This window comes from Syngnathus scovelli, chromosome 14 (assembly GCF_024217435.2).
Source record: "Syngnathus scovelli strain Florida chromosome 14, RoL_Ssco_1.2, whole genome shotgun sequence".
Taxonomy (NCBI): domain Eukaryota; kingdom Metazoa; phylum Chordata; class Actinopteri; order Syngnathiformes; family Syngnathidae; genus Syngnathus; species Syngnathus scovelli.
Window position 1 is genome coordinate 12,947,822 of NC_090860.1, and position 27,524 is coordinate 12,975,345.

Below are 27,524 nucleotides of genomic sequence, written 5' to 3' on the forward strand. Positions count from 1 at the left end.
TAGTTTCCAGCTGAAGATAAGTTTAATAAAGATTAAAAACCAAGGGTCCGTGATAGCCTCTGGGTTGGTCGGTTTACATTATGCTGTACTTCAACCCTCAACAAGCGTTATGTAACGAGAGGCGGACGTCGACGCCGAAAGTCTTTTTCGGGTCTCGCACATTTACTTTGGGACGCGAGGACGCCGCCAAGTTTTCATTCGCCCTTTCCTCCACTAAATAACGGTAAATGTACGTCATTATTTGTACGTCTATGATTGTCATACATTCGACACCTGCCGTTAGCCATCGTATTAGCATGTAGCATTATTACGTTTATGTCTTCCGAGTTTCTCAGCTCGGCTAACTGAACTCAACTCAACTTGATTTCTCGCAAGAGGATTTCCAGTCTAGCTAAAATGTTTGTATGCTACTGTACTGGTCGAGTATGTCATCTTGTTTGAATCGGCGTCGTTAATGTGGGTCCACAGTGATTTATGCTAAGTTTACCCAAAGTTCCTTCCCTTACATGAACGTATGTAGTTTCTTGCTACTTCTATTCCACTATTCCATTAGAAAGTAATTTTATTCTCTAGTAGGGCGCTTCCGAAAGAGTACATATCCAAATTTTTCAGCTAATAACTATACACGTAAAAATCAATGAATTGGTGAGTACTGTACAATAAGTCTCACTTTGATAGTTTGTTTAAATAACAACTATAATTTGCAACCTACAAATGCCTACAAATGGGGCAGAGTGAAATTATGGTCCTTAATTAATACTTTCTTTCTTCTCAGAATGGGTTCCACTCCACCAAACAATTTCTCATGGGTCGACCCGGGCAAAGTAGCAGGACTGGCCTTTCCCCGGATGACGGCGCAGTACCAGTATCTTCTGGACCATGGCATCCAACACCTGGTGTGCCTGTGCGAGCACAAACCCCCCAATTATGACACGTGTCCTAAACTGCAGCTCCATCACATCAAGATTGTTGACTTCACGCCACCCTCGCAGAATCAGATTGATAGATTCCTCGCCATTGTGGAGGAGGCCAACACCAAAGGAGAGGTATGAGACTCCAGAAAGGTCCAGGGGTCCAGTTTATTTGATTTGGCTATAGTGACACTTGTACTCCGTTCTTCTAGGGCGTGGCCGTCCACTGCATGCACGGCCACGGAAGAACAGGCACCATGCTGGCCTGCTACCTGGTCAAGACAAGAAAAATGTCCGGCATCGACGCCATCAACGAGATCCGCCGAATGCGCAAGGGCTCCATCGAAACCAAAGACCAAGAGAAGGCTGTGGTACAGTTTTATCAACGCATTAAATGAAAAAAAAGTGAGAAAATTACCACATAACTGATATCCCCCCCCTAAAACGATTTATAATTGATTTGAGATGCCAGAAGTTGGTGTTGCATTATCATAAAATACGATAGGTTAAAAAAAATCAATGTATAGGGGAATCATAAATGTGTTGGGAGAACGGGATCAGAAATGAACACTAATGAAACTTTATTTTTTTTTTAAAGGACACAAACAAAACTTTAAATGTGATCAAACCAAAAAAATAGAGTGACATTGATGCATAATAAGATCAATTGTAGTATCATAGTAAAAGTCTGACATGCTTTACGGGTCTAAGCCTAAACTTGTATTGACATAACTGTACGGCCTTTTTTTTTTTGTTTTTTTTAACTAGCAAAGCTTAAACCTTCATTTACGCACTGGGTGTCAGAGAAAACAGACGCTGACGCTCCTTGAACGGTAGCTTCTCGGGAGCCGACAACCTCCTTGCCTTGTCTTCCCGACACCTGTGGATCAATTTATTTTTTAACTTTATATGTTATTTCATTATGGGGAGCAAAACAAAGTTCTCAGGGACTGCTTGCAAACAGGAGAAGCAATCGATTTCCGCAAATACAAAACAATAATGACTAGATTTTCTTACTCTGGAAACATCGCTGATTCTTGTCGCCGTCCGCTTGACCTGTTATCTGCCGAATATCGAAAGGACAATAAAATATGGAGTGAAAAGTAAGCAAAATGTTTTCCCAATGAATTCATCAACCAAGTCGATTTTCCACCAATGAAGTAAGTACCTGTTTTCTCATCTTCTGGATTGGCAAGACCTTTGGACTGTGTTTTCAGAAAGCTGTTTGTATTTCCTGGTGGGCTTTTCTTTTTCTAGGAGACAAAACGTACCACCTTCTTGTCTGCTTCTTTGAAAAAAGGCCACGAACAATAGCTGTTCCTCGTTGAATGCCCTTACCTGAGCTCTTTTCTCCAGCTCTTGTATCACCACCATCATATCCAAGTCCTCGTCGTCCTCGTCCTCTCCCTGTTGCCGGATCTCTCGCAGCCTCTTCTGAAACTGCCACTCCAGGCTCAGGTTGCCAAGTCGCTCGCTCTCCTTGGCGCTGAGTTCGCCCTTGGCCTGAAGCGCCCTTACCTCCTGCTCCAGGACCTCGACCTCGTCCAGTTTGGTCATCTCATTCGGTTTCCGCCGGTCTTTAGGCTCCACCATGCTCTCCTTCTGCTGGCTCAGTGGTTCTTGGAAGGAAACGTGCTTTGTAGGAGTGATGCTCACTTGCGGTTTTGCCGTATGTTGCTGGGATAGTCGCGAGGGTCGAGGTAGCTTCTTATCAGCAGGAATGGGGAAAGTGTAGTTGACGGGAGGTTTCGGACACCTTTGGGTCAAGTGTCCGTTTATTTGGAGGCTTTGACTGGACCTCAACGGCGCTAGACAGGAACGATGCTGGAATGTGGTAAGTGGAGGAATGGCGTGAGAAATGCCCGGCCTGGTCACAGGGATGTCGATGCGTATCGGCTGGACGGAAGGCGTCGGAATGGGCTGTTGTGAAAAAGGGGTCCTCCAGACCCCTGCGCGGGTTCCTTGATGCCCTTTGACCGGGCAGCAGTTGTCAGCGAGGATGTTTTGGGTGGAGAAGCTCGGGCGAATAGGTAGGTGCGAGTGGTAGCCTTTGGAGCTTCTGCCCTGCCAGATGGTTTGATTTTTATCCAGCAGGGGGCCCCCTGTGTCCACGCACAAGTTCTCCTGTGAAAGAGCTTGACGCTGGAGAGGGAAGAGAAGACACTATTTTTATTTGAGGCCTTCGTTTTATGACAACACAAAGCACAGATTGTGATTTTCCAGTACATTTGCATCAACGCATTTGAACTTGTTCTAAAAAAAGAAAGCAAGATGGACATGCTGAAAAATTACCATAAAGGTCCTCTTGGTAACAGCACTCTGTCCTCCCAAAGGCCCTAAAGACACCCGAAACATTTGCGGCGGTCGACTGGATGCAGATGCGTTCTTGTCCTGAGATTTCGGGGTCGGAAGCGTCAAATATTCCGGATGAAAAGTCTAACAACAGACAAAAGGGTGACCTTGCTTGACATCCAGAAACAATCCGTGCTGACCGCATTTTTAGTTAAGTCGGGAAAAACAAATCATACATCACTGCAAAGGTTGGAAACTGACTTGTTCCCTCGCACATCTCGCTTAGCGAGCTCATCGCCATCCTCAAGGGCAAAATCTGTCATAATTCGGGAGAAAAATAAATCAAATACTAAAAATATCACAGTTCATGTGACATCCCCTTAAGCGTATTTCACACTCATGGCAATATCAGAATGGACGTCACCCACCGGCCATGTTGGGGTTGGAGCGATAAAATTGCCTGTTCTGCATGATCTGATCTTTCTTTGTCCCCCCGCGGCCATGCCGAACCCCCTTCTGCTCCAGTTGAGCAGGATCTTCAACAACATAGAGAGGGATTTCCTTCCAGTTAGCTGCAACGTGACTGTTATCACTTCCTTCAAGGACAGAAAGTGGTCTTCAGAATTTTCAAACCATTCCATGTTGGTTGATGGTTTTCACCTGCAGTACGAGCGGGGGCAGGAACGCCCAGCAGAGCACTGAGGCCATGGAAGTTAGCGCCAAACTTAGCCACTCTTAAGGTCACAATTGGGCCGGTTTCCATCATGAGCGCTGCCGCCCTAAACCAGACAAAAGCTCAAAATGCGGAAAAGGTTCCTGGAACTTCAGAGGGTTTTGGGGTCAGCTGGAGCTACCTTTCCTGGCTGAGACCGAGCAAGCTTTGACCGTCCACGCTGAGCAGCTGGTCGCCTGTCGTCAACAGACCATTCTGTAAAAATTAGAAACATTTCAGAAATGTCAGCCCTTCCCTTCCATGGGTGGGTTTGTGTGAACCCACCATCTCGGCCGGTCCACCCTTGACAATCGACTTGATGTAAATCCCAAGGTGGTCTTGGCCTGCTCCCTGAGGCATAATTACAACGAGGATGCTAATCAGATCAGACGTTTGGCAAGATAGCGGTTGTGTATGTGCAGAGGCCATTTGTGAGAACATGTTTTTGTCAGGGTTGCCACGGTTACCTTGGCAGCCACAATGCTGATCCCCATGCCACTGTTGAGTGGTTTCTTCAGGGTGACTGAAACAGTTTCTGGCGGACTCTGGTTGTCCTCATGATGAGAAAGAAAATGAATTGAATGGGACATACGGTTTAATTCAAAATAGGAACACTCGCAAGGACGTCTCCAATGGCCAGGTTCATTAAAGGCACACTAATTATTAGTCAGATTGATGTCTTGTGTAATATATACCACGAATGGAGTTCCTGGTCCAGCAAAGAAGATGGTCCAATCACCTTTCGGGTTCTGCTGGGAGGTTAGATAGCAGAGACCTACAAAAGAAGCAGCACACAACTGTGATGCTTTTGTTTTGTACAATTCAAAGCTTTACCTGTCTGGTACCTCTCTGGCAAATAGGCTCCAGAAACTCCCGAAAGCCTGGAGGGATTCCTCTCACTTTGTCGCAGGAATATCCCCCATCTGGCAACAGGAAGGGCAGGGGGAGGTCGAGGTTCTCCTCCAGCTGGACGTCTCGGCCTTCCTGCCGAATCAGGTTGTCGGCTGAGGCCTCTGCGGCTGTGACTACGTCATCGATCAAATCCTGCAGCAAGATTGTGGACAGCTGAATTACAAAAGAGCAACAAATAGCTTCAGCTCATTCAGAATGCTGCAGCTTTGCCTCACCGCTGGGATGTGAGGCTCATCGGCGGCATAAAAGTATCCGCTTAACAAAGCCTGCAGCTGCAGTGAATTCAACTTGAAACAGGTGCTCTGGATTTCATTCACATCTTGCGTGGTGTATTTATTCATGGTTAGGAGTGATGTTGCCTGTTTTTAAAAAGAAAGAAATACTTCAACTCTCAGACTAAACCATGAAATATTTGAGGAGCAAAACCCGACCTGGATGATGTGTCCCAGGTGGCAGTCTGCAGCCAGCTCCAAGCCCTGCCTCTCCGCCCAGGCTTCTATACCGGTCAACCTTTGGCGGAGAGCCGCCCCCCAGTAGTGAGAGCGCAGGCCTGGGGTGCTGGCATCAGGGTTCATAAGTCGGTTGAAGAGCCAGGCGCTGATAAAGTGAAAAAGCTGGGAGAAGAGCTGAATGGCGAGGGCCGGGTTGACCTGGTAGCGTCGCAACAGCGACATAGTGTTCATCAAAGTGTTCAGTACCATCTCTGGAACGATAACAACACGGAAGTAAAACCTGAAGCGCCGTGTAACTGTGTCTGGTGATGTGTCGCCTGCAGCATGTTTTTACCTATCCCAGCAGGAAGAGGACCATGTTGCTCAGGATCAATCAAAAAGGTTGGCAAATTCTTTCTGAGCTCAGTCTGTATACACCAAATCAGGTGACTAAGGTGATAGAAAGACCAAAACTAAAGACATGGATTTTATTCAAATCTGTGCGGGGAGAAAAGTGAGCACTTACCTGTAAGCTTTGTGCACAAGGTGGGACAGATCCAGCTGACTTTGCTGCGTGAGCTTGCTGAGGTCCTTGTCGTGTTTGAAGAAGTTTAGCAGCTCGGAAGTGTTAGCCGTCCAGAAGGCAAGAGCTCCAACATTATCCTGCTGCTTCTGAAAATGGTACAGGTCGTCTTTCATGGAACCGTATCAAAGGTTATTGAGTCAGTTCCTGGACTTGCCTGAATGACCTTGCTTGTCACAGCCACCATTTTGTCTGCGATGGAAGTTACCCCACCAACGGACCCCTCCGGACGTCGTAGCGCAAAGCGGCCTGCGGCGTAGAGGGCATACGCTGGCGAGAGCTTGAAGTGAATCGTGGAGCTATTGGCGTAATTTATGACCGCTATCAGGAAGGCCTCCTCAGCTGAAAGTCACAAGGGTATTAGAAGACTTCAAATACCACCATCACCTTGTAGTTGTACTCACAGTGATCGCAGAGTTGAAGTCCAAGTGGTAAACCAGGTTGATCGAAGAAGTCCAACTTAGGACTGTCTGTGAGGTTCAACCGTCAAATCAACGTCAAATATCCCGAAGCTATCATCCTGTAGACAGTTGACTTACTTGTGTCCGCCTGCCTCTCTCCTTGCCTTGCCTTTCCCGTGGACTGTTCGGGTGTTTCTGGACTGCTTTTTGCTAGGTTTTCACTTGCCCTAGATATTTGTTTCAAGAAGTAAAAGGGTCTTCACGAAAATTTAATTGCAGTCATTTTTTATACCTGTTCTGGTCCTCAGCAGGTTTGTCAGACACTTTGTGTTTGTTTTTCTTGTCCTTTCTCGACAGTGTCCTCTTGAAGGTTTGGATGACGCCCCCCTTTTCCTTGTCGTGACAGCTCTCCTTTATTGATCACATGGGTTGACATTTCAGAAAAATGATTCCTTGAAGGATGCAGTAGGCGGATACTACCTCGGGTGTCTCCTTGCTTTGCTTGAGGACGAATCTTCCTTCGCGGTTGTTTGAGTTCCAGTTTAATTGAACCACCAAAGGTCTCTCATCTGGGTCCAGTTTACGTTCTTGTTTTGCACACAGAGAAAGAAGAAGTTGTCGGATCGGCGCGGTGCCACTTTTGGATTATCACTCAGTGTCTCACCCTTATTGCCGTGGATCTCGTACAAGCAATGGGAAGTGCTCAGCATTTTCATATCCGGCCGAAATTTCTCAGCTAAAGTTTCAACCACCTCGCTTGTGGAAGCGTTGCTTCCAAAGCGCAGACACTTGGTAGCGACGTTTCCCCCGGAAGGATCTTCTAAGTAGAAACGCATCACGCCCTGAAAGACCAGATTCTAACAACGACAAAGCTTCTGTTACCAATTCTAATCCCGAACTGTCAAATCTAACGTGCCGCTAGCACAGTCCTTGGCAGTTTACTTACTTCATCTGGTTCGCTTATTTCAAACAAGTCCAGTCTGTTGTTGTTCCACTGCCTGATGACGTGGGCCAGCTTTTCCCGTTCTTCCTCAGTGGGCATTTTTGACAAAAGTTACCTCAAGATAACTTCCGATATCGAGAGACAAACTTTCCCCAACTGTCCTCGTCCTTTGCTTGTGCTTTAAACTGTCCGTGCCCCCCTCTGCAAGGTCTTAACATAATTGCCTACTTCACCCCCTCTTCACAGCCCCTCTCCAAGCCCCGTCTGCCCTCATTTAATGGGTCAGTGAAGCTTCGTTATGTGCGGGGAAAACAGTTTCCTAATTGTACAATAATCGTACATCTTAGGCAAGTTATTTCTGTCCTCCAGCAAGAATTTAAATCACAGTAGTAGAAATTCAACATGTTTGATGTTCCACTGAAGTTTGTTTTCATCATGTGACTCTCATGTTGTCAAATGTTTTCTCAGTCGCCCTCAAATGATTATTTTTATATATATATATAAAATGGGGAACCCACTTCTCACGCATACCGGGGATCTTCACGCAGTTAATGCATACAGGTCGTCCCATTCAGTTGACCCGACGTATGTGGGGCAGCTTTTGTTGGCCTTTTCTGGGGAAACGTTCAGTGGGACAAAAGCTTGAACAAAAACATGCATCAATTAGATATACAGTATACAAACAGACTTCAACAATCGCTGGTATTGTTGTCTGGCTTTTAGGAAAAAAAAGGAAATGCTAAAAATGTTGGGTTTCATCTCACAGTTTATTGGTACTTCTAAAATAGACACAAGGAGAAAGTAACCATGATGTCATACATCAATGTCTTGTGCACCTCCTAATTTGTTCTGAGAACACTGGAGGGAAAGGCCTCGTAAACACAATAAATTAAGTGCCAAGCGCAGATGACTGGGCCCTCACAAGCCTGTTTTCGTCGGCCAAACTTTGATGCAGGGGTTACGTCAGATGGGCAAAACAGCTTTGCCATTTCGAAGCTCATTTGGACTATTTCCCTGGGAGGAGTTTGCCCAAAATAGCCTGGCAATTCATTTGTCAAAGTAATAAACAAAATCCCAAGAGGGTTTGAAATCCAGAAAGATGCAGAAATATTCCTGAGGCGCTGTTTTCTTGTCATGTCATCGAGACGTTTTCCTCCTTGGATTGTTTTTGTTTTCTACAAGAAGACACAAAAGTGGATGAGCAGGCACAAGAGGTGGTTCGAGTGAAAGCCACACCCTGAAGATGCCACAAAGTTACAACCGGCATCTCCAGCCATCAAGAAAATCTGGCATTCAAACTTCCAGTAAAGGCAAAGAAGATTAACAGTAAAGAAGTTCTACCGTCTTAGAGTCTCCATGTCCTCGATGGTCTCGGGAAGAGCAACTCCCTTCATCTCCGGCAACAGTGTCACCAAGCCGCTGGTGACTACCGACATAACCCCTTCAACAACCAAAAGGCAAAGAGGATTTCTGGTTCTGCCTCATTGGTTTATGTATGGCACCTGGTATCAGGTTCTACTGTACCATAGAGACAAAAGGGAAGCTCCTGCCAGAAGGTGGCCAACCTGTAGAGCAGCAACGGGGCCACAATAACGCCAGCGTCACAGGCCGATGAACACACGCATGTGCCCAGATTTCTATTCAAAGAGAGACATGGACATACAAGTCATACCTTGATGAGTAACATCCACAATCATCTCTTCCCTACCTGAGAGTAGTGGGATATAATTCCGTGTTGGCAAAATTGAGCGTCATCAGTGTGGTAGCAATGGCGAGCCTCCCAATGAAGGCCACGGCTTTTTTCAACCAGGAAAGCTCTGCAGAGAAAAGTTCCATTCCAAAAATTAAGAATATCCCGGCAAAGGTTACCTCAAACCTACCTGAGGAAATGAACGGCACAGACAGGCAGGCGAGGCCTCCGATTAAATTGGTCCCAGCCAGGAGGGAGCGTCTGCCGATTCTGTCTACGAGTAGGTAGAAAATCAGGCCCGCGGGGAGCTCCACCACCGAAGACATGAAGAAGTCCAAAAAGTGGTTGTCACCCGTCATCCCTAGGCTCAAAATCAGGCCGTAGAACACAATACTGCTGGAAAACCTGCAGACAAAGCAAATACTTGAATCTGGGAAGGAATCAGGTCCAACTACCAAGTTCTTCAAACTGACTTGCCAGGCGTAAATTAAAATGAGCGTGATCCTCCTGATGAAGGGTGTCCTGAACAAGTCCAGAAAAGATACAGGATGTTGTTTCTTCTTCTCCAGAGGAATCATCTGAAGGGAATCAAACGTGGCGCCGTATTTGGAACAAGACTCTTAAATTGGATCAATGCTGAATTCATCACAAGTTATGGATGGACACTTCTATACTTTTAGAAAGCTTCTCCATCTCTTTTGGAATTTGCCGATGGCACTCTGTAAGACTCTTATCTCCGTGGCCACTTCCTTCACAGAACCTGTTTTGAGACCACGCAAAATACCTCTTGATAGTTCTCCGGCAATCTTCTCCCGTTGCACTTGGCCACATCGGACACAATCCTCATGGCCTCATAGTTCCTCTTTTGAGAGAAGAGCCAGCGTGGGGATTCAGGAACAATCCTGAGCAAACACACCCTCATTGGATGCTCTGAATTTGAAGATAGCACTGAAGTGAATATGCTTACCAGTAGTATGGGATGAAGAGGAACGAGGGAAGTATCATGATAAGTTGCAGGGTCCTCCAGGAGGGCACAAGGTAAGCCAAGCCAGGCAGGATCAACATGCCGATGGAGATGAACGACTGGCACACCACGGACACAAATTTCCTCTTTTCTGAGCTGAAGAACTCGAACACTGTTTTGGGATCAAATTGGAGATTGGTTAAAATACGATTTTGCGTCTATCCCACTTAGGGAATAAAATCATTTGAACGTACACAGAACGTAGCACGATGTACATGCCCCCTTTTCAAAAAAGCCTTGCAGGAAGCGAAATGCCAGAAGCAGCGGGTACCACGGTGACAGCACGATACCAACGCCCGCAATGCCGAGGCAAATCATGAAGCCGATGAAACAAGGCTTCCTGCCAAACCTGCGAGAAGGACACATCATGACGTTTCATCTGTCGGGATTATTTCCACAAAAATAAACGTCCAACCTGTCGGACATGTAGCCAGTGATGAACGCACCGAAGAATAGCCCGCACGCCATCGTGACTTGATTGAGATCGGCGAGCCAGGATCGCTCGCACACCAACGAGAACTGCGGGGCAGATGATGATTGGATTAGAGGGGTGCATGTCTCCGGATCTGGAATCAATCTTGAAGTCTCCAGAAGTCTCATTGCAAAAAATATTTTTATCTGACAGACACGTCAAAGAACCTTTCAGTACGAGAATATTCAGGGACAAGTACCTCCGAAACAATCGTGGAATGGCTTTGATCGAAAGCCCACCCCCCATCACAAGGTATCACAGAGTTCCCGTCGGACGAGAGTAGTTGCTCCAGGTCACTGCAAGTATTCTGACTCAAGTTCAAGTCGAACCTGTCGCAGCGGCTCAAGGACGCTTCCGAACCGGGGATGGTGACTTCCCTCACCTCCGCCTCCGTCCAGCCGCACCCCTCCTGGAGTCGCTCGGCCTCCGGGATGGCGCACCAGTGATTGGGCGTATTTCCTAGAAAAAGCACCCCCATCAGGACAAAGGTGAAGGGGATCGACGGCAGGGAACACAGCACCAAGAGTTTCTTCTGGAAAAACCCATAGTCTCCAATTTGCACAATGAGATCGCTGAAGTCTGCCATGGTTATTTATTGGGAGCAGTCTGGGACAGCTCAAAGTCCTGATTTATTATCAGTCTTGTGTTTACTTTCTGTTTCTTCCTGGAAGGGAAACGACTTTCAAATTGACCTTATTGTGTCTTCTACTAGCTTCTGATTTATGTGAAGAGTCCACTTTCATTTCCCAAATCCGATTGTTCCGTCATGATGCAAGTCGGCGCTCGGTGCATACGAGTACACAATGACGTACGGCGGTAGCAGATAATCAATCTACTAATGATTGACAGGTCTTATTGTTTTTTACCCCCCGCCTTACCTGAGCTAGTATAAGTCACAAGGACCTTTGTGACGCTATCGTCGTCTTTGTTGGTTTTGACGGCTCAAACGAGCAGCTGTGCTGGTTGTATGGCGACTCTTATCTGCGTCTGCACCTCGGCCTGCTCATTGTTTAGCCGCCACTTCCATGTCAAGTGAATTTACACAGCGCGTGTATTCAAGCTCATGTCTCCATAGTGATTAAAAAAAACAGCCTTGGTGTCTGAACCTTCGGTGGAAACCGAAATATATATTTTTTTATTGCCACAGAAATAACACGTACAGTATAAAGCAAAATATTTTAAGGGTTAATCAACAGGCTTCAGGTCCAAATGTTCTTGGGATTTGTCGCTTTGCTCTGTGTGGTTCTTCACCGCTTCCGGGGCGCCTTGTGTCGTGGTGTCGGCGGTAATCTCCTTCAGGAGCGCCTGCTCGGCTTTCAGTTTGGCCAGCTCAAGGCTCAGATGGTTTTCCAACGTTGCGACGGGCACGACGGGGTTCGTCGGGTCAACATCATGTTCCTCCGGCGTCTCCTTCTGAGGCGTCTCAATCTTTGTCTCCTCGGATGGGTGATCTCCGGCTGCTTGAACCTTCTCATAGAGAGTTTTCCTCTCAGTTTGCAAAGCCCTGCAAAGGTTTTCCAATTTCTGGTTCTTGATGTTGAGTAGCTCCAGCTCCTTGTCCCTCACAGTTTTCTGCAGAGCACATTTCATAGTCATTTACAACGGGCATCAATTCTAAAGTGATTTTTGCTATTGGTGGGCCGGCCCACTCCTTCTAGATCATCTCATTTTGAGGCTGACACCTCCCGCCGCTTCGTTTGAGCTATAATGAGAATCACGTATACGCTACATCAGTTGATTAGGGAAGAAGAAGAAAAAAAAAGGCCCCTCACATCCGCCACCATCTCCACAAGATTTTTGCTGCAACCATCGAAGCGACTCTTCCATGATTGACACTCCTTCTCCAGCTTCTTCATCTTCTTGGCCATCTTGGAAGACAACAAACATGTTAAGCGCCTAAAAATAGCCGTTCCTCCGTTTTCCTTCAAAGGCTGCCAGTCGTACTTTATCCATGTCCTGTTTGAAGCTGCTGTAGACGCTGTTACTTTTTGAAACGGTGCCCTGGATCTCGTCAAACTTCTTGGAGTACATGTCGAGCTGAGGAGACAAAACCAAATGTTAGCATTTCAAAAAAAAATAAACAATACCAACAAAATTATCACTGGAGACTTTTCTTTTTTTTTTCTGAGGAATACTTTGACAGGAAATCCTAATTATTTGTTACATTCAAATAATAACTAATACCAAACAAGTATTTATAAAATAAATATGAAATAAAATATAAAAATAAAATAAACATTTAATTTAAAAAAAAAACTTATTTCCACCCATCCTGCTGTGATCATACCTGCGCCTTCAACTCCACCTCAGTGTCCTTCAAGAATTTTGCTTGCGACCTGTACTCTGCGGCTTTTTGTAGCAGCTGTTGGGATATTTTCAAGGTTGAGAACGGCCAGTATGGAAACAATGCAAAAAAGAAAAAGGGACCACGTACGAGTTCCCGCTCCAGCTTGTGTTTTTCCTGAGCCTCCTTCAGCAACATGTTGGACTGTGTCAGTTTGGTGTCCAGAAGCTTCTCTTTCAGGTCACGGTGCTTGAACACCTTCTCCAGGTTCTGGAATAAAGAGCTAGAATAACGTCTCTGCGTGATAACACGGTATTGAACGGGGTCGGTGTACGTACCGCCTCGCGCTGGTCGTACTGCGTAATGAGGTTCTTGAGTTTTTCAGCTAGGGCGCTGTTCTCCTGACACAGTTTGGTGTTGCGGTTGCTGTGCTCCTCGATCTGGGTTTGAATGTCCGTTAGGGTTCCCTGGAAGTGGGTGGTGATCTCCTTCCGCTTCAGGTCGTCCTCCCGGCACCTCTGCAGCGTCTCTTCCTACCGACCGACCACAATTTGGATTTGCGTGAGTTGGGTTTGCTCTATTGCTTTGGTAGCATCCGAGTGTTTCAGATCAATCCACTCATGTCAAACTTTGGTCAAGAAGATTAGAGGCACCTTCAAGGTCTTGTTGTGCCGCTGCAGTTCCCGACAGAGTCCCTCCAGTTTGCTGCGAGCCAGAACGGCGCGACTGTGCTCACTCTGTAGCTGGTCCTTCTCCTTCATCACCTGCAAAAGCTTCTTCTGCAGAAGCTTCAGCTGCTTCTGGTCGTTTCGGTGTTCTTCCAGCTACAAACGGCACATCAAGCCAATCCAGATGTCGTCAAGCCGATTAAACTCAGGATTAGTCTGATCCAGTAAAGCCACTCACCAGCTCGGCGTGCTTCTTGATGGTAGCGTCCAGTTTCTTCTCTGGAGTGTCGAGTTTGTTGAGACTTTGCATGAGGAGCATGGCGTCCTTTCCTGAGTGGTAACAGATCTCACAATTAGCATGAATTTCATCACGGTCAGTACAATTTGGATTGTGGATTTTGGATCTGAATCCCGATCTTTTACAGTTGAAGGTTGAGCAACCAAACTTTGGAGAGAAAATATGAGAAGTGTTCTCGTTGCCCATACAAATCCTACCCAAGTTTTTGAGCATCTTTTTCTCCAGTTTCACGCTCCGTCTGGTGTTGGGCTGGACCTCTTCCACCTCTTCCTGCTCATCCGGAGTCTCCTCAGCTTGGTAGGTGCTGATGAGGTCTTCCAGTTGCTTGGCCAGGTCATTGGTGTGCTCAGCGTTAGGCTCTTCGGCAGAAACAGCTTGGGTGCTCTCTATGTGGCTGCTGTTCGTTGGACTGGACTCCATCTTTGTTTTGGGTAGCTGAGAGACAATCATCAACCAAATATTTGGTGACTGATCATCCATTTTCATACTAAATTATTAGTACGCATATATGCATTCAAAAGGGGAATGGAGGAAAACAAGGAATAATGTTCCACAGAGTCCCGCTCGGAGAATGTTTACGTGCATAAAATTAGCGCAGCCTTCACGCTGCTTTCACAAGTTGAGCGCACGGCACCTGTTCCAGAGCCACGGGCTATTTTAAGACCCTCTTTATATGGGCAAGACATTTATTTATTTCCTCCTAAACCCACGCTATTGACGTTAGCAAGCAGCGGCAGCTGCCTGCACATAAAAAAAAAAAACTGATTTGCTTTGGAAAACGGGTAAAGGGAGCATAAATCTTTCGATTTTACGGCCGGCAGGGGTCGGAAGGTCGTCGCGTTGAGCTCGACGACAAATCATCATCAAACAAGCACCGCTCAAGAGCCGAATGTTAAAACCACAACGTGCGTAAGGTTAATTCTACGTTCATGCGGGCCAAAGGAAAGGTCTTACCAGGACCGAAGGCCGGGAGGGGAAAGAAAGAACGTGGAGGGGCTCGAACAGGCTGCCTGCCACCACAGATGCAACAGCTGTGATAAGACCACCTCAAAATAGACCAACCCCCCCCCCCCCAGCAGGGGGCGACGTGAGGGGGGGAGTACAGGACAACATGTATGAAATAAATTGCCACACACACATTCCTGGGTTAGAAGTATATTCTCTTCAAACAATATTCAATTCAATCTGAGCACCAAATGATAATAATAGATTAGCCCCGCCCCTTAACCCAAAAGCATCAGAGGCACTCCATCCCCGACCGAGCAAATTTGACGCAAATAAGTCAAACGATGGATTGGCTACTGAGGCTTTTTGTCCTCAATAAGTCTCGGCTGAGAGGTAAACAATTTGTCCTCTTCAACGTTATGAGAGGCACAATGCACTTTTAGTATATACATATACCATGGATGTATATATATATATATATATATATATATATATACTCATGAATATATCATCAAAAGCAAACACAAACACAATCCGCGTACGCACATCGGATGAGCGGCCTGCTTTGCTTTGACAAAAAAAGTGATCCGAATCTGCAAGACGCGTCGTTAAAGCAGCGCACCTTTTAAATATGATTTATGTAAACATGAACGCCATTCGTCTAATCCCTCCCGACGCAAAGGCGGCGACGGTTCAATAAAAAGTTCCATCGCGACGCCGACATTTGCCGTCGATACAAACGAGCCACGTTGAAAAGATTTCGGCGTTTCAACACTTGAGCCGAAAATCAAACACGCATGTATGGATGTATGTACAGAGGAGAAGCGTTTGGTGAACTGTCGATTACATTCGCGAGAAAATGTCGTCAGCAGTCACGCGCTCGATAGAAGTAGGGATGGGCATTGGACGAATTTTTTTTAATATTGTTATATAATTTGTAATCATTTTCAAATATTTAAATAAATTCTATTTTTATTGAAAATATTTTGGATGGCACAAATTTTTGCATTCACTTTATTGTTCAAGTTCTTAAATCCATATTAATAATATACTGTATTCATTCTAATTTTAAAATTAAAAAAAATCTAAATTTAATTTAAACATTATAAATTGTTAAAAAAATTCTGATTTAACTTATTGTAAGTAAAAATACGACTGATAAATTGATGGACTAAAATTACAAATATTTTTATATAAACTTTTATGGCTTTAAATTGACCTCATTTAACAGAATGATCAATTCAACTTCGTTATTTGGGTCAATATTAAATAAACAATACCATGTAAACGTGTTTAAATATTTGTTCTCCATTTTCAACTTTACTTTTTCTACATAATTGCTATGCCCATCCCTAAACATTACATTTGTTGTGCATGTTTCTCTTGACGGCGTTATATAAAAAAAAGAAGTGGAATGTTTCAAAAAGCGCCAAAAACCAAAATGTTTCCCCCACGTCCAAAATAATGACAAAGTGCATTGTGGGAACACGGCGACTACGTGTGATGACGGTCGATAGAGGAGAGCAAAAAAGATATCAAAAGCAACGCCAGCTTGGTGGCTCACTGCATAACTTGCATCACTGCTGCATAATAAGTACATACTGTATATATATTATATATATATACCATATATAAATAGTAGTCAAATATTTACCAGTATCAATAAGTGCTTACATCCTAATATATAAATACATCTTACAGTAATTACATGTTGACTTCCTGTAATTTTTGTGCAATAGCAAATCCCATGCAAGATAAAAACCACAACATTAAGAAAAAGAAAACAGATTTTTTTTTTTTTTTTTTTGAAGATGAAACAAGCTCGCAAAGCTCTTCCTTGACCTTTTTAAACATCCTTCCAAAATAAAGGCACAGACCCTCTTTGCGCAAAAAGCGTCAAAATTTGGACTTTCCTATCGTACCCCCCCTGCCCACCCTTTATTATTTGAAATATAAATATTTACCGCACTACTGTATCACACCTCGATATGAGTACATGAGACAACAGTCTATTCGCAAAGTACACGGACGTTAAAATACACTGCGTCTAAGAAGGAGGAGGGAGTGTAATACGTAAAAGGACGTTTTTTTTTTTATACAGTAATCTATAAATATAATTTATGTGCAATTGTATGCAAACTGCTATGTCAAACAAAAGGCATATTAGCATTTTACAGTAGATCTCTTCATATTGCACCTGCACCCAATGATGATAATAGTTAATAATCGTAGCTCGTCCAGTCCAAGGAAGCCAAAAAGCTGTGTCGTCATATTGCCTCAGTTGGGACCCAAACAAGTGGGAGGTGACCCAAAGACCCCGGACGGGACGGGGGCCTTATCTACTAAGGGTCCCTTTGTTTTGATCATGAGCGAGGCAGTCCGAAGAGAAGAGCGGGATTCCTCGCCGTGAAGAATCTTTGCCGTCATATTGCCCAAGTGCGGACCTGACAAGTTAGGTGGTGGCCCAAGGTCTCTAATGCGGGTCCTCCGTGTTGATGTTGAGCGAGGCAATGGCTTTCAAGCACGTTTGGACGTTCTCCTCCTGTCCACCGTCCCTGGTTCTGGAATCCGGGCTTCCCTGGTCTTCCTCCGCCATCTCGGGGGTTCCGTGTGCAGCCCCCTCCTCGCTTGCTGGGCTCGGTGGCACGTCGGAGGAGGCGGGGGAAGGTGGCGGCGCACAGAGGGCTCCTCCGACGGGAAGTATGGGAAGCAAGCTGAAGGCCTGCTGCTGAGAGTGGAGAGGAAGGTGGCTTAGGAGATTCTGGTGGGGACCACTGGTGACGGCGGGAAGACTGGAGATGCTCCTTTGCTCCTGTAAGGGGGATATGGATTTGAAACCCTCAGCAAATGGGCATACATTAATACACGACACGGACTAGGAAGCACGTGAGAAGGTGAGGTGGGGAGTGTCGACCTGACTCTGCCCCAAAAAGTACAAAAAAAGGATCAGAAAATGGTGCTACCTACCAGCTCCATCTCAAAGGCGCCTTGTTGCTGAGCCAGGTCCATCTTGGTATGCTGTCTGCTCTTGTCGCTGCCACCTCGCTGCTGATGGGCCCCACCCCTGCGTGGCGAAACTGCCCTCAGCACAACCCGCTGCCTGCCCCGCACCGCCGACTCCCGCTTCCCAGCCATCTCTGCCCCGGGGGACGTGGGTTTCTCCGTCGCGACACAAGGAGAGAGGTGCTGAATAGGTGAGAATCCAGGCGAGCTGGGCCTCAGTGGGGAGCAACGACCCCGCGGGGAGAGCTCACGTCTTGGGGATGGGTATCGCAGACGGGAGGGAGACGGTTCCCTGATGGGGGATTCCCAACCGGGCGAGAGGAGACATGAAGAATAAGGGTCGAAGAGGAACCCGGCCTGATCTGGAGACAGAACACTCAGCGTGTCATCCTCCATGGTCTTGTCTCGCTGGTCAGAGCCTGGCCACCTGCCAGAGACTGTGACAGTGACCGGCAGTGACGTGATGCCGCTGCCCGGCTGCGGACTGGTGCTCCTGGAACGCAGTTTAGGTGTGGAGTCGCCCTCGTAGTCGTCGTCCTCGTCCTCATCTTCGTCGACATCATCCGCGTCTTCGTCCATACCATCTGAATATTCGGCGTCGGAGAACTGATGTTTGGCCGTGATCGCCACCTCCGTCTTGGATTCTTGCGGCGCCTCGTCTACTTTTGAAAAAACACAACAAAAGAAACCGACTGTATGTGAAGTGAAATTTATACAACCCATGTTGCCCCTGCTGAATTTTATATTTTCAAGACCGGTCGATAATCGTGTTCTTACCATGTTCCTGAATCTCCGTGTCATCCATTGTCACCGACACACCTAGCTCGAGACATTTCTTCATGTGCGCTTTCGACTTCATGTGCTTCGTCAGGTTTCCTTTTGAGAAAAAAAACGAGGATTAACCTAAATTTCTAGCCTATGCGAGCAAACGAGGACTCGTCAGAAAGACAAATTACGCGACTTAACAAATCAGCTGATACTGTAAAAGCTCGAAATAATATTCCGCTGCGGCTGCATTTCCACATTATGATCCTCATGCACATTTTTGGACTACTTTCCAGACTTTCCATTGCAATCAAGACTCTTGAATAAATCCCACGAGAGCGGAAAAGAAAGTTAACCTCTACTTCATTTCAATCTTTCCATACCAACACTTACCTTTCGTTTTGAATGCAAAGTTGCAGACCTTGCAGATATAGGGCCTCACGTCCGTATGGGTTCGAATATGTTTCTTGAGCATGCTGGGCTTTTTGCAACGGATGCCGCACTCCTCGCAAATGTATTTTCCTCGTCCACGGCCGCGAACGTACACGTAGTCCTCATTGGACTTGTACCTGACAACAGGAAAAAAATGAGTGGCAAGTACTTTGTAACACTGACGAAGCGCCTCGGACCGGGTTACTGACCCTCCCTCAAAGATCTTGATGCGCGTCGGAGCTGTTTGGGTATTTGCCGCCTCCCTCTCCTTCCACTCTTCCTTGGCAGCCTTGAGTCTGAAGCTGGTGTCTTTCACCTTCTTGCCCGGGTTGACGTCTGCCTCTTTGGGCTCCGGTTTCCTCTGCAGCTGAATCGGACCGGCAAACGTATTGTTAACACACGCTGGATGTAACATGACTCGGTCAGCCACTGTACACGGCGTGGTTGGCAAACACGAAGTGCATTTCTTCAGTTGTATGGTCTTATAGTCTCGTGGCCTTGGACATTGTGATTTCTAGCTCATGTAGTATTTTCTTTTTATTCATAGATTTATTTTTTATACTTAGGCTATTGAACTATAGTAATTCGATGACTCAAACCCCGGGTGTGGAAAGCAAAGAGAGCTTTTGTTTAATTTCCTCACCTGTTCGCCCGTCTGCCGCCACACGACAAGGGATGAAACCAGTTTCCCATTGCCAGGCTGACACATGGCAGCCATTGAGTAGATCAACTTGCCTCCCTTCTGTTTGGAGTGCAGCAGGGCCAGCGCGGCACTGGTGCTTAACTCTGGCGGATTGGGATTGCGTGAGCTGACATGCCAGGTGTCATAGACGGAACACGGAGCTCCACCACCGCCGCCGCCATCTTCGCCGTCGTGCGAGCAGCTCGGCTTGGTGTAGCTGAGATAACACCAGCTCACACCTGTCGCCGTGCGAAGACTTGGAAAGGAAGACGGCGTCCCCCGACGCTCCGCCTCTGCGGCCAGGATGTCCCGGCTGAAGAGCGCCAACGTCCTCGTTTCCATCTGCGCCCGTTTATCCGTGCCTGCTTGTTTCAGATGCGGAGGCGAGCTGGTATCCAAGGAGCTGCTCTCCATAGCAGACTCTACGCTGTGTTCTTCGGTCACTTGTCGAGGCGTGATAAATTTTCTCCTGTGTGAATCATCCTCCAAGTGGCCCTTGCCCAGCTCCACCGCACTCAGCTCCTTCACAATTTGTCCAAACATCCTTTCCTCCTTCACACGCTTCTGCTGCTTGACTTCCATAAAGAGGTCTAAGCTGCTGGCGGGCGAGAGCATGCGTTTGCTCGCGCCGCCGCTGGACGCGTTGGTGGTGGAGATGGTCCGAGAGGTGAGGGAAAGGGGGATGCCAGTCTTGAGTTTGGCCGAGGATAAGTCCAGGGCTTCCACAGAGACCGAGTGCGTGGTGGCTCGATTCTGAGAGGCAGCTAATGCAGGGCTAACTTTATCGTAGTGATTGTCAAAGATCTGTGACACAGATGTGTACGTGAGGCTTCCGTAGCTCGGCACGTGAGTCTGGAGTCTTACGGGGATTAACAAACCGGGATGCGGGAGCTGGGGGAGCGTGATGGGCAGCGATGAAGGGCTTGCGCCACCACAAAATATTTGCACGTGTGAGGCTTCAGTGTCCATGCTCAGCGACTCCTGGCGCACCAAATTCCCCCTCTGTCTCTCCTTTGCCAAGTCCCCGAGTCTAACTTTGGATGTTGGATCGAGGCTTCCATAGTCAAACGATACGCTGCGTACCTCTGGGAACTCCTTGCGCAAGTTGCAAGGGGCCTGCTCCGAGGAGGAGCGTCTCATTTCATGTTGCTGACGCTGATGGAGAACAGAGAGCGAGTGGCCGCTTCCCGGCACAGCTAAGAGCTCCAGAGGCTTGCCAAATTCATCCTGCCTGGCAGGAGAAACCGGCTTCAGGCTCTCCTCCCTGTCAAAGGAGAAGGTGGAGCTGTAGGATAAGTTACTGTCCTGACTGGGGCTTCGTGAGAGACTGGTGCAGGCTGATTCGAAACTGGACTCCCCCGAGGAGTGCTCAATGTCAGCAAGGCGCAACCTTTTCTTCTTTGGGGGGAGTTTTTCAGGGGGGAACTGGGCTAATGTTTCACTCCGCTGCGGCCATTGAAACTCTTCCACATGCTTCTCCGGCTCCTTCACCGGCACGTCCGGAGCTTTGTCCGGACTGTCGGGCTCCACGGTGACTCTGATCTCCGGTACTTGTATATTGGGCTGTCGCACCAGTTTAGCACCCAACTGAAAGGACTGCCTCAGTGTGCCATCGCCCCTGTCCATCTCAAAAGACTCCTCCATGGGCTGAAATGAGGAGAAGCTCTCCTCCCTCTGCCTGAGACTCTTGTAGGACTCGGACTGGTCGGCGTGAGGCCTGTTGATGAAGTTTGTGTGCTGGATAACCGAAATGACATTTCCTAATGTTTTTCGAGCACACATTTCAGGGCTGACTGAGATGTCCATGTCAATCCTGTCCAGCTGCATACTCAAACGTCCTTTCAGGACGCCGACCATACCGTGGCCGGCTAGCTTCGACTCGTAATCCTTACCGGAGTCAAACATTTCTTCACACTGTCCGTGATGTACCTCATACTGAGGTGGCAGATCTTCCTCTTCCCGTTTTTCCTTCCGGCGCTTCCGGGTCGCTAGTTCCATGGCATGCCTCTGCAGGTTCACACTCGGCGGATAATCCATTTCCAGTCCCGCAGGTGACATCTCGCTTGCCTTCCCGTGGCCGTCGCTGTCCACGTGGCCCTCGTGGGACGGCAGCTCGAAAGCAGCTTGCCGCCGCAGTCTCCTCATGCCCGCGTTGCTTGTTCTCTCGTCGAACGAGTGGCTGCCCCGGAGGGCCTGGGGCATGGTCAGGCTGACCGCCGAGGACGTGGGCATGGAGTTGCTCCTGAGGAGGGTTGCCATGTCAGAGCCAGTGTCCAGCTGTGCTTCTTTCATCTCTTCCCTGGTGAAGGACTTTGTATTTATTCGGATTGACTCGACTGTGTCTTTTTCCTGGGTGAAAACCCGAGAAACTCCTTTCTCTGAATATCGTTCTACCTCACCGGAATCTGTATAGCAAGCAACCGTGGTCTGCTTGGGGCTGGGCCTGTAACACTTCCCGAACATAATTTCCTGGTAGGATTTGGCGTTAGCGTTCGGGGGGCTAGTCTGATGCTCGGCACTTTCAGATCGGGAAAAATAGCCGGAATCCGTGCTGCCTTTACTCGACTGACTCGGAAGGGACAGATTGTGTTCCGAGTCGCTGCTCCTTTTCTCCGACAGGCGAAGTGCGAGCCTTTGTTTAATCGTGCAAGATTGAATTGCACGATTAGCCTCAACAGTGGTGACAGGAAGGGGATTGATTTCCGGTGGGTGGGATGAGCTGTCCTGAGTCGACGTTGACATCGCCGATGCCTTTTTGTGAGAAATGAGGTTTAGCACTTTGACAGCGGTGTGATCGGAGGTCTCTGCCGGGGAGTCCAACAGCAGCAGCGGGTCACTGAACGTGTCGTCGTCAGTGTCTGTACTTTGCTCGCCGTCAGAGAACAAATCCCCGTCGCCTTCAAAAGACCCCTGGTCCACGTTGACATTGTGAGGGAACGGCGGGGTTCCAGCTTTGACCGAGTGAGCGTGGGACTTGCGGTGTTTGTACAAATTGCTCTTGGTTTTGAAGGAGAACCCGCAGGGGACGCACGGGTATGGCCGTTCTCCGGTGTGGGACCGGATGTGTTTCTTTAGTACACTGGGTTTGGCGCATGCCCTTCCGCAATATTCGCAAACATATTTGCCAGGCTTCTGTGGTTTCAACTCAACCTTCCCGCCGGACTCTGACTGCAGCTCCATCCCTGAATAGTAACTCTGTTGCTCAGGTGAACTCGGGGACTTCCTTTGTCTGACCGCTACTTTGGCGGCCTGCAGTGAAAACGACGCTTCGGTGTCTTTAGGAGTTTGGGAGATAGAATCCTCAACGGCCAGTAACTTCCCTGAGTTGGGAGCTTTTTTGGAACCGCCTGTGTCTTTAGCCGGGCCCTCCGGCGGGTGCTGGTGCCACCCTTTTCCCTCCATTTCCACCGATGGACTCCTTCTTATCTCAGGTGTGCATTGTTTTGCTGTGGCATCTGTGTCCTGACCTTCCGGAGAGCCTGTGGCGGTTTCTAGTGACTCCATTAATCCGACGTTGCGTTCGTTTCTTGGGGATAATATTTCTTAGGTATCAGTCGTGATGTTTACGTACACGTGTGACGGCTCATCTGCAATACAGGAAACAGAAAGCAGGGATTATCAGCACTGAAAACCTGCATGTTTTTGGAATGTCAATCAAAGCTGGAGTACTGAAGGAAAACCCTTGGAAGCTCAAAGATGACATGCAACACGGGGAAAGCCTAAAATCTGGACCCAGAACCTCAGAAGTGTAAGGCAGATGTGGCAAGCACGAGTCTGCAGAGCTTTAATCCCACCATGCGTGCATACTGAGCCGCTGGGTTGAGTGCTCTGGCATCTAAGAAATAGATGAGCATCAATATCACCTCGTATTCCCTCACGTCTCACACTCGGCGAAGAAACACCGTCCCCCTCATGAATTCTGGGAATTGGTTTAGCCTCAACACCGGAGGGCACAGCCTCGTCCTCCTCATCCTCCACCTCACTTCATCCTCTCAGTATCAAATGCGGTGTCCTCCCTAACGAGGTTATGTAAGATTATCTGGTTCAAACCCTCCGAGTTCCCCCTTAATTAGGACATTGTTTCTCTCTATATATATATTTTTCCTTCTCTCCTTTGGTTGTCCACGAACGGCCCAGCGCGATTCACCGAGGATGCGAATCCAAGGTGACTCGTCGCATGCGGACAGTCGCGTGAAAATAACAGAGATGGGAAGGGAGGCCACATTTGAGTGGTCCATTTTAAGAAGATTCTTGGAAGAACTAGTCACTTTTCTACTGTACGGTACCTTTACACATGCTAATGTTAGCTTAGCCTGTTGCTGTGCTACAATCTCCATTTTGCTGTGAGGCACCGCTTTCTTACTTACTTTATTTACTATTTAGCAAGAGAATTACGTTTTGTTCAATGTTTCCTTTTCGTATGACTCGATATGTTCAATAGGAAGGGATTTTTTTAATTTCCCACTTGCCTACGCATTAGCGTGAAATAATCCAAACGATGTGTTCATTGTGGCACATTTACCTAGCCTCCAGTTAGCATAGTTTGAACCGACTAATGTGGTTTTTCTGTGAATGTGAGTTGAATTGAACTATTCCCATTCTTGATCCAACTGACGTGATCTTGTTTTTTTAAACAGATTTCAAAGTATCATTTAGAAAAACTCAATCTGACTCATGTGGCATTTCTCACCTGTCTTATCAAGAGTGAACGCATTCAACGCAGCGGGATTTTTTTTTCCCGCAACTTCTCGTTCTTAAGGCATTATCGCACCGATGCGACATGTTTTTGCAGTTTCAAAGTGGAAAACAACACTCCCTTAACTGAGCCGAACGAGTTGACTCGAGTCAGTGCCACGCTGTGGAAAAGCAGGTTAACACAACATTGTGTGGGGAGGGGGGGGCTTTGAAGTCTCCCTCCTCAAGGTCGATTTGACCTCATTGCTTAGTTTCCATCCCTCCGAGGTCCTCAAAAGCCGACTGCGGCGTACGCCAGATTAATCCCGCGATTGGCTGCGCGCACAAAGACACAGACGCATGTTGTTGTGTTGCACCTGTGCAACAAATGCATGACACAGCAGCGGTGCGAAGCGGAGGTAGATGGAAAAAAAAAAAAGAAACGCTCCGTCCCTTTAAACCCGAGCATCCATAAATATCACAATGACATTCACACGCATGCCTCCCCCCCTTGATCCTCAGACAAACCTGAGATTTCAACCTCCTCCTCTCCTTCCATGTCCCGCATCCTCATTCCTCATCCCGCACCGTCCATTCCGCCTCCGTCGGGATAAGGAAAAAAAGCGCCATGGTAAACGTCCCATCAGTCCGGAGTGGCGGCGGTAGCGGCGCACATTTGGAGCGTTCTATTGATGCGAGCCAGTCACCAGAGAAAATACCCAAGCATGACGTGCAGACCCGGGTACAAAAATAGCAAAGGGGCCCTGGGAGGGATTACACAACGGCCCACGTTTCAGGGCGCTTTTCCTCTCCGGCTCTGGCAGCTCACTCAGGCTGGGTAGGAGGAGAGGGAAAGCGAGGGTGGGAGGGAGTCAGATGTCCTGATCATTGTCAAAAGCTGCTCTTCATTCATCAAGAACTGAGAACCTCCCTTCAAAAGGTGCAATTCACGTGGCCTATATGGCGAGGAGGAAGTGGGAGAAGGAGGGAGGAATAAAAGCCGTAGGGGGCTCTTTTGTGAGATGCTTCCCGTCACGACGTCCTCGGGCTCCATTCACAAAGCACCGAGAACCGTCGACGTCGTGACAAGACGAGCCGGGCTTAATGCCGCCGGATGATGTGCAGCTGCACGCCGCATCCTGCGTATGCGCCCGAGCCGAGTCAAACCCTGACACGATTACTGTATTCCTCCCAGAGTATATCCATTTTTTTTAGATTCATATCGAGGGAACTAAACAGAGAACAACGTGACCACAGTTACGTGGAATCTTCAAGCTTCGCCCACACGCAATGGCGAACACTCGATTTTTTTTCTCAAGTGACAGTCGCCCATCTGTCTCGTTCACATGGTACAAATTTGGTAGCCGCCGGACGAAAATCTCTGGCAGTAGTTGGGTTTTGAAGGACCCATGAAAATGTGCAACCTGAAACCAAAAGAACTCCAAATTGGCCACTTCAAATAAGAATGGCAGACTTCCTGTGTCCTTTCAGGCTTCTTGAGACATTTTAACGGGTCGACTCATGATAGACATGCCAACGAAATGTCACGTTGCTAAGGGAAACTCGGTTCAGGAGTTGAATTTTTACAGGGCGCTATTAAAACAAAATGGCCTCCTCAACAAAATGGCCGATTTCCTGTGCTGTTTCAGGTATGCCTTTTTTTTTTGTGGGTCACTAAATTGATATTAGAATCTTTAAAACGTTTTAAATAAAATAATAATAAAAAGTGAATACCAAAAACATATTTTTAAAAAATGCTGTTCGTGACTAAGTGGGCCAAAAAGGTTTCAGACTCTTTCAGACTCCTCGTCTAAGTGGCCTAACGAACGGAGAATGCCGAGCGTGTGTATTGAAAGAGGAGCTCCTCAGGGCGCTATTCTTAGTCATCGAGCGTGGAACAAGTCGTCGCCCGCTTGCAGATCCATTATGCAGCACAGGATGATTGGGGAGGGTGGGGTGTGGGTTCTAAAATAGCTAATACAGTCAAGGTCGTCATCTATAAATACAAATGCTCTCTCTCAAGAAGATGCACACTTGCTAGGAACAGCTGAGTGGGATTCCATGTTGCCCCCCCCAACACACACACACCTCCCCAAATGAACACAGTGGATGAGGGACATGGGAGGGTGTGTTATGAATGGAAGGTTTGAGGATTTCTCTCAGGCCGATCACACATCATTCACCTTCATCCTTCCGCCCAGCACCATCTCTTTAAAATCGGAAAATAAGCTTGACAACTAGTGGCGCGTCGCCATGGCAACAGAGTCTGCCACAATGGCCCTGCTTCCTGTCGGCATATATAATTACCAGCAAATGTAAGAAGTGAGTGTGATGATGCGGCAGGGGGAAAGAAAAAGTGCTATATTAAATATAGATACTAAGACACAGCCATTAAAACAAAATGTTTAAATTTGCATGTTTTCATATCCATTTGTTAGACTACAGTCATATAATAGAAAAATACCAAGCATATAAAATTGGTTTATATTTCTAATCGTACAGTAAAAAAAATGTTATCTGTATAATTTAGTAAAAATGTAGTGTGTGTGTGTGTATTTTATTATATTAAATTTTCCTCTAACACAAATTTCAGAGCAGTAACCTATTTATCTGTGAATAATATCCCGCTCCATAAAGCGTGAATGCCAACAATCCATTTGAATATGAATTCATCCTTCAATTCAAACATGGCTTCTTTTGCTGGCTGTTGTCGGATCAGCTGTCACGTGCCTGCCTATATGGGGATATCCGGCTCACAGTGCGTGAATGCGCGCGCGCGTGTTGTTGATGTTGGGGTGGGGAGGAGGGGGGGGGGGGGGGGGGAATGCATGGACCCGAGAACCCCCTTGGTCGCCCCCCCATCTGCATGTCATGGAACATTGGCAGAACTGGGACCCCCCCCCCTCCTCTTGTTAAAAAGCGTGCGGCAGCGGGGAGGGAGCACACACGACCCCCGCACTGGAGTCACCCTCTCAGGTGACAAACACCCGCCCCCCCCCCCCCCCCCCCCCTCTCACTTAAGAACCCCCGACCACTAGCAGCCTAAATTCGGCTCTGATCAAGCTATGCGCAAAAAAAAAAAAAAAAACAGCATAGAAAAAAAAAAGCGGCGGAGGCTTACCAGGTATTAGACGGCTTCATTGGACCCTCGAGTAGACGGATGTGCAAATCGTGGGGGGCGGTGAGGATGGTGTCCGAGGGGGTCGCTTTCTTTCCGGAGTCGTCCGAGATGAGCTTGGAGCGTGTCCTTACGCCTCCTCCGGGGTGCAGTGCAGCTAAGCGCCACCAGAGGACGCCAAAAGCAGCTCACGGCGTTTGATTCACAACCGTGGCTATTATTAAAATATTCACAGCCCCGCCTCTTAAGAATGTACAGTATTCATCCAGGGAAGAAAAAAAAAA

At 47.4% G+C, this 27,524-nt stretch overlaps 5 protein-coding genes across 10 annotated transcripts; 1 reads left to right on the forward strand and 4 right to left on the reverse strand.

Moving 5' to 3' along the window:
• Positions 1-64: 64 nt before the first annotated feature.
• Positions 65-2,024, forward strand: dusp23b (dual specificity phosphatase 23b). 3 transcript variants are annotated; one of them, XM_049740979.1, is made up of 3 exons: positions 65-229; positions 776-1,046; positions 1,124-2,024. In XM_049740979.1, exons 2-3 carry the CDS (start codon positions 777-779, stop codon positions 1,307-1,309), a joined length of 456 nt encoding a protein of 151 aa, XP_049596936.1. In that variant the 5' UTR covers positions 65-229; position 776; the 3' UTR covers positions 1,310-2,024. The 3 variants fall into 3 exon arrangements, with proteins under 3 accessions (XP_049596936.1, XP_049596937.1, XP_049596940.1); XM_049740980.2 differs by having other exon boundaries at positions 66-223; XM_049740983.2 differs by lacking the exon at positions 65-229 and adding an exon at positions 253-398.
• On the reverse strand, positions 1,630-7,369 carry LOC125981133 (afadin). Its single transcript, XM_049741000.2, has 23 exons — positions 7,189-7,369; positions 6,907-7,099; positions 6,723-6,829; positions 6,535-6,653; positions 6,381-6,469; positions 6,246-6,311; positions 5,999-6,183; positions 5,785-5,930; positions 5,614-5,708; positions 5,259-5,530; positions 5,043-5,186; positions 4,761-4,959; positions 4,611-4,690; positions 4,383-4,469; positions 4,201-4,266; positions 4,058-4,131; positions 3,864-3,982; positions 3,632-3,799; positions 3,440-3,519; positions 3,204-3,347; positions 2,250-3,053; positions 2,080-2,164; positions 1,630-1,974 (listed from the first exon to the last, which is right to left on the reverse strand). Exons 1-23 carry the CDS (start codon positions 7,282-7,284, stop codon positions 1,925-1,927), a joined length of 3,468 nt encoding a protein of 1,155 aa, XP_049596957.1. The 5' UTR covers positions 7,285-7,369; the 3' UTR covers positions 1,630-1,924.
• Positions 7,370-8,411: 1,042 nt separating this feature from the next.
• Positions 8,412-11,391, reverse strand: slc22a3 (solute carrier family 22 member 3). The gene is made up of 9 exons (XM_068652951.1): positions 10,571-11,391; positions 10,315-10,418; positions 10,094-10,248; positions 9,843-10,011; positions 9,660-9,777; positions 9,066-9,453; positions 8,894-9,002; positions 8,710-8,822; positions 8,412-8,626 (listed from the first exon to the last, which is right to left on the reverse strand). The coding sequence occupies exons 1-9, from the start codon at positions 10,955-10,957 to the stop codon at positions 8,523-8,525; spliced, it is 1,647 nt and encodes a 548-aa protein (XP_068509052.1). The 5' UTR covers positions 10,958-11,391; the 3' UTR covers positions 8,412-8,522.
• Positions 11,392-11,468: 77 nt separating this feature from the next.
• Positions 11,469-14,700, reverse strand: txlnbb (taxilin beta b). Its single transcript, XM_049740830.1, has 10 exons — positions 14,576-14,700; positions 13,819-14,056; positions 13,562-13,653; positions 13,309-13,479; positions 12,994-13,188; positions 12,806-12,925; positions 12,659-12,733; positions 12,316-12,408; positions 12,144-12,239; positions 11,469-11,943 (listed from the first exon to the last, which is right to left on the reverse strand). Exons 2-10 carry the CDS (start codon positions 14,039-14,041, stop codon positions 11,557-11,559), a joined length of 1,452 nt encoding a protein of 483 aa, XP_049596787.1. The 5' UTR covers positions 14,042-14,056; positions 14,576-14,700; the 3' UTR covers positions 11,469-11,556.
• Positions 14,701-14,760: 60 nt separating this feature from the next.
• On the reverse strand, positions 14,761-27,451 carry hivep2b (HIVEP zinc finger 2b). 4 transcript variants are annotated; one of them, XM_068652950.1, is made up of 7 exons: positions 27,244-27,451; positions 19,410-23,035; positions 18,976-19,133; positions 18,728-18,903; positions 18,347-18,445; positions 17,534-18,228; positions 14,761-17,378 (listed from the first exon to the last, which is right to left on the reverse strand). In XM_068652950.1, exons 2-7 carry the CDS (start codon positions 22,950-22,952, stop codon positions 17,040-17,042), a joined length of 5,010 nt encoding a protein of 1,669 aa, XP_068509051.1. In that variant the 5' UTR covers positions 22,953-23,035; positions 27,244-27,451; the 3' UTR covers positions 14,761-17,039. The 4 variants fall into 4 exon arrangements, with proteins under 4 accessions (XP_068509051.1, XP_049596593.1, XP_049596592.1 ...); XM_049740636.2 differs by having other exon boundaries at positions 17,534-18,231; XM_049740635.2 differs by lacking the exon at positions 27,244-27,451 and adding an exon at positions 24,651-25,386 and having other exon boundaries at positions 17,534-18,231.
• Positions 27,452-27,524: the final 73 nt, after the last annotated feature.